The sequence below is a fragment of the Candoia aspera genome, chromosome 6 (assembly GCF_035149785.1).
Source record: "Candoia aspera isolate rCanAsp1 chromosome 6, rCanAsp1.hap2, whole genome shotgun sequence".
NCBI classification, from domain to species: Eukaryota; Metazoa; Chordata; class Lepidosauria; order Squamata; family Boidae; genus Candoia; species Candoia aspera.
In genome coordinates this window covers 88,287,847-88,302,214 of record NC_086158.1, presented here as the reverse complement: position 1 = coordinate 88,302,214, position 14,368 = coordinate 88,287,847, and the positions used below count along the sequence as shown (strand labels likewise).

Sequence of the window (14,368 nt, the reverse complement as noted above, 5' to 3'; positions counted from 1 at the left end):
AATACATTTTTTAAGAATGGGTCCTGGGTTTCACCAGACCTGCAAAGAGATCCATGGCACAAAATGGTTAAGAACCCCTGATTTAGAGATCTGATACTGCCTGTCTGATCAAAATGCTGAGGATAATGGTGGGGAAAAAAACAGAAAACATGCAAACGAAAAATGGTTATAAATAATGGGGATGTCAGTTACTCTCAGATTTATTATTAGATACATGAACGCTCAGATTGTGGCAAACAAACCAAATTTCTAGATACCCTAAATTATTGTTTCTTGAGCATAGAACAAAATAGACCAATCAGTAGACAAGCCTAGATTTAATCCTACGTGGTGACTGTGATCAGGTTTGAATTGTGCTTGGAAACAGATGGGAAATAGTGATCATTATGCTGTTACATTTAGCGTATAGGCAAATGGAAATTGCTAGCAGGATCCAACATAGTCACATATAATTACTAAAAAGGAAACTTAAAAATTAGTGGGCTGGTGAAACAGAGATTCGAAAGAAAGGTCATAAGGGCCAAATCATAAGGCCTAGATGTTATTTAAAACCACAGCCATTAAAGCTTAATTTGTCTACATTCCATAATACAAGAAAGGATCAGCCAAGTCCAAGGAGAAGCCAGCATGGCTTTCAAGTGACATCCAGGAAGCTGTAAAAATTAAGAAGGCTTTCTTCAGGAAATGGAAAGCCTGTCTCTAACAAGGAGAACAGAAAGGAGCACAAACCCTGATAGATGAAGTATAAGGTAATAATAAGGAATGAAAAAAAGGATCTCTGTGGTAAGAAACTTTAAGGGAAACCGGTTTCTTTAAATTCAAGGCAGAAAAACAGAAGCAATTAGGCTGTCAGTTGATGAAATAAAAGGGATCCTCAAGTATGATGGGGAGTTTGCAGAAAAATGATTTCCTTGCAACTCTCTTCACCACAGTATATGTTGGATGGATACCTGAGCTGATACAACTTTCTTAGGGAGGAAATCAGAACCAAGAAAAATTTAGGAGCTTTATATACTGAGTCAGTGTTTAACAGAAAAGAAAACCAATCTTCTGTGGGGACCGATATTTAAGGATTGCAAAAGGTTATGAAGGTTTGCATAGCCGTGTAGAACTTTAAGTTAAATAGATGTTGTATTTAGGTTTCCTTCTACAACTGGATATATCCTTAATTATGTTTGATTTTTCAGAATGCCTTTCCTGTTACTGGACAACTGTACACTACTCATTTGCTATCACTTGAAGCATTGTTGACAGTGACTGATCAAATTGAAGCACAGTGCCAAGCCAAAGTACTTAGAGGCATATACCAGCAGGAGAAAGAAGTACTAAAACCAAATACAGAAATTGCCCATAGCATCAGAGAAGCAAGTGAGAATCATTTATTTGGTACCTTCTTCTTAACTGAATGGTGACATTTGCCATTCCTGACTGTGTTGTAGGCAACTGTTGTTCTGTTCCACATTAAGTTTTAGCAAACTATTATGCCTATAATCTCTTAAACCTGCTTATGTCTCTTGTGGGATTTTTCCCTTCAAGGTTTCAGTCCATTACTTTAATTTTTAATTTTGCAGACAAATTTGGCAAGGGACATACTCATTTGGGACTCCAATATTTGAGGGAGTCCCTTTTCTAATATGTACCCATCCGAACATTGATAACCTGCTCATTACACCCCAGTTGGGAGAGGTTCATTATGCAGTGACACAGGAGTTGGTATTGTATCATGGCACAACAGCTTTGGAATGTTGTTGCTGCAGAAGCTAGGTTTCCACCAACATTGTTTGCTTTTGGATGCTAAATAAAGCCCTGGCTTGTTACTTGTACACTTAGGATTTGTCACAATCCAGCCTTTACCTACTGTCTCTACTATGCCTCTCTTTTACTGTATCATAATATTTTCTAGTGTTGTTTTTGCTTGATTTTTAAAAACTGTGTTTGTTATTTTGATTTCTACGGTCATCCACTCATACAAAACTCTGTGGATTGTAACCCTAAAGGATCTCTATCCTTAGAATACTTTGGCAATCTTTTACCTCCTGAAAGCAAACAGTTAAGATTAAATATGGTTATATTTCTTCAAAATAATGTCAACTATAGAACAATATGGTGAACTTAAAAGTATTTTCTGTTGATGACATGGTCTAGCAAGGAAAGGAATCTCTGCATACCCACCCAAGAAACAGTGAAGGGGTTAAGAACAAGAGAGTGACATTCACAGTGGGAGCCTCTCTCTTTGGAACAGCTTTCACCAGAGGTCATTTGTGCCCCTATCCTGGGTCTTTTTTTTAAATAATGAGGACAGTCTTCTTTACGAGGGTATTTAAGTAGCAGTGATTGCTAATAGTAGCAATAATTGTTATAAACATTATTTAATGCTTTGAATTGCTTTCTGTATTTACAAGTATTTTTATGGATGTTTTTAGTTTTATGCATTGTAAGCCACTTAGAATCATAAAAATATGTGGCATACAAAGACAGACAGACAGACAGACAGATAGATAGATATTCTTCTTACCATATAGTTGCTGAAGAACTGCAAACAAAACTTAAATCATCCACTGCAGAATTACCGGAGACATGTTCATTGAATAATGGATGCTTGGTGACCTCCCACTTGAAACAGCAAGACTGTCTGAATTCAGATATGGGAAGTGATACAGGTAAATCTGACTTTTAGTTCAGTACTGGTAGACTGGAACAGTGAAGCATATAAATAATATGCATTTGGTTTTGGTGGTACATCATTAGTAGCTGGCTATGAATAAGACTGGTTAATGATTTTAAGTATTTTCATATATTATTTATTTATTTTATTTTTATCCTGCCTTTATTATTTTTATAAATAACTCAAGGTGGCGAACATTCCTAATACTCCTTCCTCCTCTTTTCCCCACAACGACAACCCTGTGAGGTGAGTTGGGCTGAGAGAGAGGGACTGGTCCAAGACCACCCAGCTGGCTTTCATGCCTAAGGTGGGACTAGAACTCACAGACTCCTGGTTGTATGATATATATTAAATTGCGTGCTATTTGGTGTTTTATTCCATACAGTGTACTGTAGGATTTATACTGCTATAAATCATTCTTTTTTCAATGGTTGTGGCTCTGTTGTGTTTCCACTGCAAAATTCTGTTTCAGGCTGTGGAGAGATACAGTAGGTAGCTATCTTGTACATTATGTAGCAAGTATTTTTATGTAGTGTCCTTCCCTCTATTTTAATATATGCAGCTTAATCACAGGGTCCTGTTTTGTTGTTAACTAATAGTCTCCATCAGGATTATGGCTGACAAAGAAGAGCAGTACTTCTGGGTTGTGGAGTGAAAATTGTTTTAATTGATTACAATCAGCAATGCTAGCTATTTGAAAGGTTCTACTGTAAAAGCAGTCTGATTTTGTTTTAGCAGAAAAGATCATTCCAAGAAAGCCTACTCGATTTTCCTGCTTCCTACCCACAACACAAGAACTGATAATGATTAAGAGTAAAAAGAAGGTATGGCATGTTGTTTCTAAAGCATCTATATTATGTAGGCATTATGCATACGATAAAGATGTAGAGTTCATTCTTAAGTTTATAGTAAAAATAAGCATAAAAGAAGAAGGGGGGATCAAATTTGAATATCCCATGCTAAAGTGATCTTTAAATATTTTCATTAGCTTTTGAAAACATAGAAATAGAAGGACCCAAGTAAATGTCAGTAGGTTTGTGGAATTGCTATAGGTAGAAAGCATCAGGAAAGAAACAGAGTTGGGGATTTAACAAAAGCAGTGGAAATGGAGATATTTGGAAATTCAGCTGTTGTTAAAACACATAAAACCAATTCTCAATGCTGAAAATAGTTTGCAAAAACATTAGAAAATGCAAGCATTAAATCAGAAAATAAAATTCCATAACAACGACTAAAACATTTTATTTAATAATTTGTTAGATTTCTATCCCACATTCTGTAGAGGAGCTCAAAGTGCTTTCTCCTCCAAAACAATCCTTGAAGTAGAAGAGTCACTCATTGAACCCCCATGCTTGAGGGTGGACTTGAACCTGGGTCTCTGCAGTTCTCCTCTGCACTGATTCTAGGTGCATATGACAAAAACAAGCAACTAAAACAATTAGAGAAATAGTCAATAAAATGGAATTAGCCAAACAAATTAAAATAAAAACATAAAATGAATTAATATATTTTACATACTTTGTGAAATAGAAAGGTACAGTGTTTTTTCATAGTAATTTTATTAAAGATTATAATTACTATAGTAAAAAAACAAATTTTAAAAAGATAGAAGAATAAAAAGAAAGAGTAGAAGGTACAGAAAAAGGGAAAAAAGGAAAAATAGAGAAATAGAAAAGAAAGAAAAGTAATATAGTAAAGAAAAAGAAAGTATAAAGAAGGGACTTCTTTATCACAACAAGTATAAACAATTTAGTAACTTATCACCTCCTCTTAAAGTACAACAGATGATCTCTTCTTCCCATATCCCATCTCTTATCTATAAACAAATCCATAAAGTATTGTCATGTGTTTTAACATATTGTGTTAGCAAAAGTCCATTAAGGATTACCAGAAATAACAACATATCTATTTTAACCTTGATCAAATAAACCAACTTTATATTCCTTGCTTTTACTTCTAAAAATCTTAATCTTTAGTCCCTTCAAATAATGTCCTAAAACTTGATTTATTTTCATTTTTTCATTGCCCTTCTCACAAAGTTCTTCAAAACTTTAACAAGCCATTTTTGTAAATCCAATATAGGAAAATTATCCAGGTCACTCTCTTGGTTTAATGTGGGTATATCCCTTTTAATTATTAAAACATCAGCCAGTTTCTTTTGCATGTCCATGTTTCTTTTGAATATCCAGTGTAACACTTTTTTCCATGTCATTCTTGTACCCTGTCATTTGTAAATCCACTCTCAACTCAGTCTCGATTTTGTCAGGTAAAAGTTCCTCTTTCATAACATCTTTTAATTTGACAAGAGGTATCCGCATGAAGTTTCTTTAATAGAAACAACAACCTCGGGTCAATTGCTTGGTTCTTCAGTTTGGTCCATAGTACATTTCTCAAAATTAAATCAGATGCACTTTTGAGATTTATAAATACTACAAAGAGCTTTTTCCTTCCCAAATTCAGACATTTTTCTACTAGAAAATTCAATGTAAGGCAATGATCAATCGCAGAATTTCCTTTACAGAAGCCTATCTGTTTGGGACCAATAACGTCATTTGTATACATCCAATCTAGTAGACAGTGTTCAAGATGTTTAGCATAAAGCTTGCCCAAGATAGATAAGAGACTGATTGGACGAAAATTACTGGGCTGATCAAACCCTCCTTTCTTGTAAATTGTCAAGTTAAATATTTGATCAAGGGTCATCTAACAGAGAGAATACCACTCAGAAGGGGGTTAAGCAGGACTGTGTTCTTGCCCCTCACCTTGTTAACCTCTTTCTGAATGATTTGGCTCACTCACTTAGCTCAGTTAATGGTCACCTCCCCGCCCCCCCGGTCTTGGCGGTCTTCCCACTCCACTGTTACTTTATGCCGACGATACTACAGTCCTTTCTTGTGTGAGAGTGGGCTTACAAAGATACTTGGAGGCATTTTATAATTATTGTCAACGTAACTCACCATTAACTTCTCTAAATCAAAGGTAATAATATTTGCCAAAAGATGGCGTTTGCTGAGATAGGTCATGGGTAGTACAGAAATTGAACAAGTTGAAACTTTTAAATATCTTGGCATTACATTTAGTTATAATCTTTCTTGGGTAACTCATTGTAATAAGATAATTCATTTGGCCAATTGTTTGGCTGCCCAGAGTAAACAATTTTATTTTATAAGAGGTAACTAATTTGCACCTGCAGCAATTAGAATATTTAAAGCCAAATCTCTCTCTCAAATACTATATGGTATTCCTATTTGGCTAAGTCTTTAACTCTAAAATAGAGGGTATTCAGGCATCCTTTTTGAGGCAGCTTTTAGGGGCTCCTAATTGCGTCTCCTATCCCACAATTAGCATTGCTAATAACAAGGCAGCAGGAGACGACGGCATCCCAGCTGAACTGTTCAAAATCTTGCGAGATGATGAGGTCAAGGTAATGCATGCTATATGCCAGCAAATTTGGAAAACACAAGAATGGCCATCAGATTGGAAAAAATCAACTTATATCCCCATACCAAAAAAGGGAAACACTAAAGAATGTTCAAACTATCAAACAGTGGCACTCATTTCACATGCCAGTCAGGTAATGCTCAAGATCCTGCAAGGTAGACTTCAGCAATTCATGGAGCGAGAATTGCCAGATGTACAAGCTGGGTTTAGAAAAGGCAGAGGAACTAGGGACCAAATTGCCAATATCCGCTGGATAATGGAAAAAGCCAGGGAGTTTCAGAAAAACATCTATTTCTGTTTTATTGACTATTCTAAAGCCTTTGACTGTGTGGACCATAACAAATTGTGGCAAGTTCTTAGTGGTATGGGGATACCAAGTCATCTTGTCTGCCTCCTGAAGAATCTGTATAACAACCAAGTAGCAACAGTAAGAACAGACCACAGAACAACGGACTGGTTTAAGATTGGGAAAGGAGTACGGCAGGGCTGTATACTCTCACCCTACCTATTCAACTTGTACGCAGAACACATCATGCGACATGCTGGGCTTGAGGAATCCAAGGCTGGAGTTCAAATCGCTGGAAGAAACATTAACAATCTCAGATGTGCAGATGATACCACTTTGATGGCTGAAAGTGAAGAGGAACTGAGGAGCCTTATGATGAAGGTGAAAGAAGAAAGTGCAAAAGCTGGCTTGCAGCTAAACCTCAAAAAAACCAAGATTATGGCAACCAGCCTGATTGATAACTGGCAAATAGAGGGAGAAAATGTAGAAGCAGTGAAAGACTTTGTGTTTCTAGGTGCGAAGATTAATGCAGATGCTGACTGCAGTCAGGAAATCAGAAGACGCTTAATCCTTGGGAGAAGAGCAATGACCAATCTCGATAAAATAGTTAAGAGCAGAGACATCACACTGACAACAAAGGTCCGCATAGTTAAAGCAATGTTGTTCCCCGTAGTAACATATGGCTGCGAGAGTTGGACCATAAGGTAGGCTGAGAGAAGGAAGATAGAAGCTTTGGAACTGTGGTGTTGGAGGAAAATTCTGAGAGTGCCTTGGACTGCAAGAAGATCAAACCAGTCCATCCTCCAGGAAATAAAGCCAGACTGCTCACTTGAGGGAATGATATTAAAGGCAAAACTGAAATACTTTGGCCACACAATGAGAAAACAGGACACCCTGGAGAAGATGCTGATGCTAGGGAGAGTGGAGGGCAAAAGGAAGAGGGGCCGACCAAGGGCAAGGTGGATGATGATATTCTAGAGGTGACGGACTCGTCCCTGGGGGAGCTGGGGGTGTTGACGACCGACAGGAAGCTCTGGCGTGGGCTGGTCCATGAAGTCACGAAGACTCGGAAGCGACTGAACGAATAACAACAACAATCCCACAATTTGCTTAGAAACTGGTCAAAGCTAAAGCTTTGATAATAGCAATTAAATACTGGCTTAGAATTTTATTTAGTGCTGCTTCTCAAAGTCTGTTATCATATCTTTTAAAAGATAACTATACTTTGCTTTGGACTCGCTGTATAATGTCCAAGCTCAGGCAAATCGGGATTGCAGTTGAGGATTTATATTTCTCGGACAAAACCTATCTATTTAGTATTATTAAACAGAGATTTTTGGGCTTAGAATATCATAAATTCAGACCATCTCTACCTTGTGTCTGTTCGCCTACTACGCTTGGTATAGAAAATCATCTGGGCAAGATGGTGCATTATTTGCAGGATCTCGTGGTACCATCTCAGTGTAGGGCCTTCTTCCTGGCCAGAGTAAACGCTTTTCCTTCCGAGGTACTCTTCGGACGGTACAAATGCATTCCCAAGCCAGAGAGGCTCTGTCGCTATGGCAGTCCAGATACAATCCATCCCATCATTTTTGACTGCCACTTATTTGTGTCTCTTCAGCATGAATTACTCTCAAACCCTTTACAGAGGGCATGCTTCCTGGACCCCGCCAAACGAAGTTGTCTTAGAGGTGGGGTCCGTAGCATGCCCTCTCTGCACAATCAGGTGGGATGGGCTGATGTGATGGGGAAGAGGCGGTCCCTCAGGTAACCTGGCCCCATGCCATGTAGGGCTTTAAAGGTGATAACCAACACCTTGAATTGGACCCGGAAGCAAACTGGTACCCAATGCAGCTCGCGCAGGAGTGGTGTTACATGTGCCCTTCTGGGGGCACCAAAAATAGCTCACGCAGCTGCATTCTGGACCAGCTGAAGTATTTTATTGCTTTTATAATGCCAAAAAAGGTTTGATTGATTGAACATCTTTTAAACACAGTCTATGAAGCAGATGTCTCTGTTGAAACTCTGTTGAAACTATTAATATTAACCTCTGTGTCCATTGTTCAAAAATATCCTTCAATATTTTGTTAGAATATTCTGCTTCATTCTGTAATTGTCAGTTGAGTTTATGTGTTCATCTCCTTTAATTGTAATCTTTAGTTCCCTCTAGTGTCCAATTTTTAAAATCTTATGTTTTTTTTAAAAAAATTCAAAACAAAAGCATTTTCCCATGGGAAGGATTCTTTATAATTAATTCCTATTCCAAATTTATCTGGACCCTTTGTCCATTTGTAACTTTCTAAAATCAAAGTTTTAATCACCCTTTTGCTATTTATTTCAAAATATAGTTTTTCAGTTCTTAAACTTGTGGTTAAAACTTTCTTTCGCTAACAATTGAAGGAAACTCATCTGGTGCTGTCAAACTTGTCAATCCAAGGGTTTCTAATAGCTGAAAAGCAGTTAACAAATAGCTGAAAAGCAGTTAACAAGCAATTTCTGAAAGTGATTAGAAATGGAAGCATGCAAACTTAGTGTCTTTTCAAAGGTGCTGACCACAGTTTGAGCATGATGGCTATTCCCTTATCTCCCAGAGCTCTAAACCTGCCAGAAACTGCTATCTTGCAGTCTCCTTGCGAGGGGCAGCTGTCTGGAGCATTTGTGGGTGATCTCAAATCCTCTCTTTGTCCGGAGAGGTTTTGATGAGCTGGTCTACTCACTGACTCTTCATTCTACCGAGTTTGTTGGCTCTGGCTTTCGCAGAGCTGTCTTCAGTCTGTTATTTCTTCCTCCAGAAGTCAAAATAAAAAGGTACAATGTGAAGCTCCAAGGCCATATGCCCTGTCTGAAAGCATTGATTGTGATCCCAAACAAATTCTGGAAATTGTTACCAAAGTTTTGCTTTTAATGGGACAGAAGGAGGACATTATTAAATATATGATGGAAATATTAAATTATATTTACTTTAATCAAATATAAATGAAAAAAAATGTTTTTGTTTCTGTTTCAGTCACTACTTTTGACATATGGCTATTGCCCAACAAAATTGAAAATCTAATATAACCGCAGTCCAGAAAAAAAATAACATCCCTGTTTAAATGTTCTTTTATTTATTTATTATTATTTATTTATTAAATTTGTCCCTGCCTATCTCCTCCCACTGGGGGACTCTGGGTGGTTTACAGTAAAATAATCAATTACAACAGCAAGCGTAAAAGATAAATACAATATATAAATATATCATTACTCTTAATAAATAAATATAAAAATAAGAATAAGAATAAAATCCAAGTGGCAGGAGAATCCAATAGAGTCCATACGTGGGAGGAGTGGTCTAAGATACCAGCCATCCCCATGGGGAGCTACTCCCCTCTCCGCCCCAAATGAGGCAGCAGAGCCAGGTCTTCAGGCTCCTCTGGAAGGTCAGGAGCAATGGGGCTAACCTCACCTCCGGGGGCAGCATGTTCCACAGGGCAGGGGCTACTGCAGAGAAGGCCCACTTCCTGGACCCCGCCAAACAAAATTCTCTTACAGAAGTGGTCTGTAACATGCCCTGTCTGCATGATTGGGTGGGGCAGGCTGATGTGATGGGGAAGAGGCGGTCGCTCAGGTAACCTGGCCCTATGCCATGTAGGGCTTTAGAGTTAATAACCAACACCTTGAATTGGACCTGGAAGCAAACTGGCACCCAGTGCAGCTCATGCAGCAGTGGTGTTACATGTGCCCTTCTAGGGGCCCCAAAAACAGCCCGCGCTGCTGCATTCTGGACCAGCTGAAGCTTCCAGATACTCTTCAAGGGTAGCCCCATGTAGAATGCATTGCAGTAGTCTATGTGGGAGATAATGAGGGCATGAGTGACTGCATGAAGGGCCTCCCGATCCAGGAAAGGGCGTAACTGGTGCACATCACAAAGCTGCGCAAAGACGCTCCTGGCCACGGCTGGCACCTGCTCTTCAAGCAGGAGCTGTGAGTCCAGGAGAACCCCCAGATTACACACCAGGTCTGTCTGGGGCAGTGCAACCCCATCCAGAACCAACGATGACAAAGTCCCAGATACAGAAGAGCCATTAACCCACAGCTGAAGCCTGTTGTTCCCCATCCAGACTCCTACAGGCCCCAAGAGGGCAGTCACAGCATCACACCGAGAGAGGGCAGTCATGTGAAAAGCTATTCAGCAATAGATCAAAGAGAAATGTCAGGGTGGTAACATGATTGTCTCCTCATTCCTTTCCAAGTTGAATAATGTTCCCTCCTACTGCAAGTCCTAAGAAGAAAATAATTCAGACTAATCCAAATTTTCTACTGGTTTGGGGAAGGTGATAGATTTGGAAATATTGGGCCAAGAGCGTCTCCCAATCACACCCTATTTTGAGCCTTTCTGACATCAAGAGTTTCCCAGAGCACAGTATATCTCTCCACTAGCTCAAAGAGCTAGTGGAGAGATATACCGTGATCTGATCTTCTCAAGATCTTGGTCACTTCACAGTGAAGTAGGTATAAGAACATCACACTCTACTAATGAGAATTACACCAAATTTTTCTTTTCCTTTGAAAACAAAAATTCTTTAGTAACTTTATATTACCAAGTGTAATATAGACACCAACTGGTGAGACAGGTAAGCCCCTCACAGCCTGCACAAATTACACATAATCAAGGCATCATATCATGATGGTGGTAATAATGATGATGAAAAAGAAAACTACCACTGTAGCCACATCTCCTGGCTTTAACAGCTTTGAGGCTTGTGACCAGAGACAGCAATCCTTTTTCCTGCTCAAGAGATGAAAATAAAAGCATCAATCTTTTGATATAAAAATCAGTTCTATTAAAAATAAGCAAAAGGAAAAATTATGATGGACCTGTCTGGTCTCAAAATTTTGCATCTGTGATTCTTGTAGCCATCATCAGGAGGTACATACTGATTGAGTGTATTGATTGATTTCTGAAATGGAAAAATGTTGCATGTAATTGACCTTATTTCCAGATAATTGGCTTCTGAGCTCCTTAAGAGATTACAGAAATGAAACAGAATTATAGTTTAAGCAGCAGTGGCAGAAAACCTGTGTCTAATCTGGTTAGAATAAATTTTACACTGACTTGGTGACAGCATAGGTAGTCCTCAGGTTTTCTAAGTCCATTTGTTCAGCAACCATTCAGAGTTATGATGGCACTGAAAAAATTGACTTATGACTGGTCCTCAAAGTTCTGGCTGTTGCAGCGCCCCTGTGGTCATGTGATCAAAATTTGGGCTGGCCCGCATTTACATCTGCCGCTACCACCTGCCCATGGCACCTGCCTGCACTCCTTAGCACTCGCAGCACCCCCGTGCCCATAGCTCTTATGTGCAGTTCTCGCCTGCTTGCCTGGGACTCCTGCCTCTTCCCACTTAATGACCTGCACAGTCCTGGGGTTATGACGGCAACTGGGACTGCCGGGATTGCCGTTGCTAAGCGATGCGGTCACGTGATATCGCGCTTTACAACCCCATCACTTAGTGACAGAAATTCGAGTTCCAATTGCCATGATGACCCAAGAACTACCTGTATTTGTGTCCAAGGATATAGGGTTTTTTTGTAGTTTATTGATTTCAACTAATTTCACAGAATGGAGTCTATCCAATTGCATTCTGGTTTGAAGGGGGAGGTTATATAATCATAAAAATAGAAAGGGCTTTATATGTTATTTACTTCAGTGCTCTGCTTGATGAAGGTGAACAGAGTTTGGAAATATTCAGCAGTTGGACAGCTGGCTGACCAACTTCATTTTGAGTTAGAAGAGCTCCCTCTCTTCTGATACTTGGGTGTTTTTTCAATCTGTTGGGATTTTTGCTAGTTCAGTACAAAAATAAGTGACAGGAAAATAAACTATTAACAGATGGTTTTAATATGGACAGGAAAAATAAACCCCTGTAGATTCTTCTAGACCTCTTAGAAGTATTCATTTTAATGGGCCATGTTGTGGTGTATAATGTTGGTGGGATGAAATTTCGAGCATGGGTAATTCCAATCTTTCTTGGAGGATCAGTCTCAGAATCTGCTTTCATAGGAAAACACAATTCCTGTGTTCACATAATATGTTTTGTCCAAACAATTAAATCATATTACGGCATAATGCCATGTCCTTGTTCACACAATTTACTTAAGACAGTGGCTGTGTTCCCACAACAAACTGAATTGTGTATTTCTCATCCTGATTCTAGCCTATTTTAGGCTAGAAATTTCAAAACCTGTTATGAAAGTTTAGTATGTTATATGAAGCCAGCCAGAAAGTGAAATTAGATCATTATTTTGTGACATTTGAAGGATTGTAGGATACCATAGTTGTCTACATCATTTCGTAACTGAAAATTAAGAGAGAGATAAAAATAGATTTGGTGCAGCATGTCATTGGTTTTAAGATGATACCTAGCTCTGTGTTTCTTTTCAGTCTCAGATTTGTAGCTTGCGTATGCTTCTGGCTATAATGTATATATGGGTAATGGGTGTGTCAAAACATGATCAGATGCATGCTTTGATGATGGTGTCTTTATGCCTTAATGACATGTTACCTAAATTACTCTTTCACAGAAGGCAGCCTTTGTACACAGAAATTACAACTTTCTGGAATGCAATATTACAAGAGCAAATTGATCTGAATTTTGCATCAAATTTAGTGTTTTGTAGCTATAGTCAAAGAATTGACATTTAAAGTTCAAACGGTGTAGGATGAAAATATGAACCTATTAATGCAGTCAAGACACTAGAGAACTTATCCTGTACTCTACCATTGCCTGAGATGTGCTGGTAGATTACATGAGATAAGAGCCATTTCAGTAATATGTCAAAAGAATACAATTTCCTTTCAAGGAATGTTCCTTTAGGCCTATAAAAACTGTGGCTTTTTCAGAAAGCCTTTGGGAGATAACTGTTTACTGTGTTCTTTAATACATGTTGTGATGGTAACTTGTTCCTGTTCTGTTTTTTGTTAGCTGCCTTCCTGTGTAATAGAGAGGTTATAAATATTTGCTTAGGGTGAGGAGAGGGTGTTAATTCTGAGAAGATGTTATCGTTTAAAAGGTGTTTAAATGGTAATATCTTCATAGAATTACACCCTCTCCTCATTTAGCAACTGTGATCCATTCCTTAAATCGGAAGTGAAATGGTCACTAAGCAAATATATGACAGAAAGAGAGAGAGAGAGGTGCTGCAAAGATCACTGGTTACTGCCATCTCGTTTAGATAAAGTTCTCTCATGCAGCAACGCCAGCATTACTCTCAGTCCAGCATGTGTTATTGTCAGGCGCAAAAGTTTAGTGTAAGTGCATTGGTCAGAATTGTTTTTTTAAAAAATTACCATTGTATTTACGAACAGTTATTAAATGAGGTAGCCGCTAAACAAGAAGTGGCTGTATTATATTTTACTAATGTATAACTGATCGTGTGGAATAAAGTCTAAAAGTGGGCTCCAAATCTAAAGATTAAAAAAGAACATACTTAATTCTATTATTATACAGACAGTATGTGATTTGGTATTAGAATAATCCCACTATAAAGTATATCTTGGTTAATTCATTGGTTTGACTTTTTAAGCTCTTAATAAGTGGTTCAGAGCAGTTCAATCAAAAGCCAAAGAAAGGAATACAGCTTCTTCAGGAGAAAAATTTCTTGGCTACCCCAATGGATAACAATCAAGTGGCAAAGTGGCTGAGAGAAAATCCTAGACTGGACAAGAAAATGATTGGGGAATTTGTGAGTGATCGGAAAAATGTCGATTTGCTGGATAGTTTTGTCAGGTGAGTAGAAATGCTTAAACACATTGGGAGCAAGCTAAGAGAACCCTGGAATAGGGAATAATGGTTGGTTGATTTTCATACAGTTATAAATTGCAAAGGACCTTGGAAATCATTAGGAATTATGCTTGCTGTGCTATTTTATGGGGTTGTATGTATGTATGTTAGTTATTTGGAATTTGGAACTTACCAATTGCCTTCTTGAGATGG

At 38.4% G+C, this 14,368-nt stretch overlaps 1 protein-coding gene across 8 annotated transcripts in view; it reads left to right on the top strand.

Moving 5' to 3' along the window:
• Nucleotides 1–14,368, top strand: part of GBF1 (golgi brefeldin A resistant guanine nucleotide exchange factor 1) — a 210,712-nt gene that overhangs the window by 116,822 nt on the left and 79,522 nt on the right. For 5 of the 8 annotated variants that reach the window (XM_063307612.1, XM_063307608.1, XM_063307607.1 and 2 more), the window contains 4 exons: nt 1,188–1,368; nt 2,523–2,660; nt 3,401–3,489; nt 13,959–14,161. In XM_063307612.1, the coding sequence (XP_063163682.1) occupies nt 1,188–1,368; nt 2,523–2,660; nt 3,401–3,489; nt 13,959–14,161 (611 nt within the window). The remainder of the gene's footprint in view (nt 1–1,187; nt 1,369–2,522; nt 2,661–3,400; nt 3,490–13,958; nt 14,162–14,368) is intronic. The other 3 variants (XM_063307610.1, XM_063307609.1, XM_063307606.1) reach the window with 2 other exon arrangements.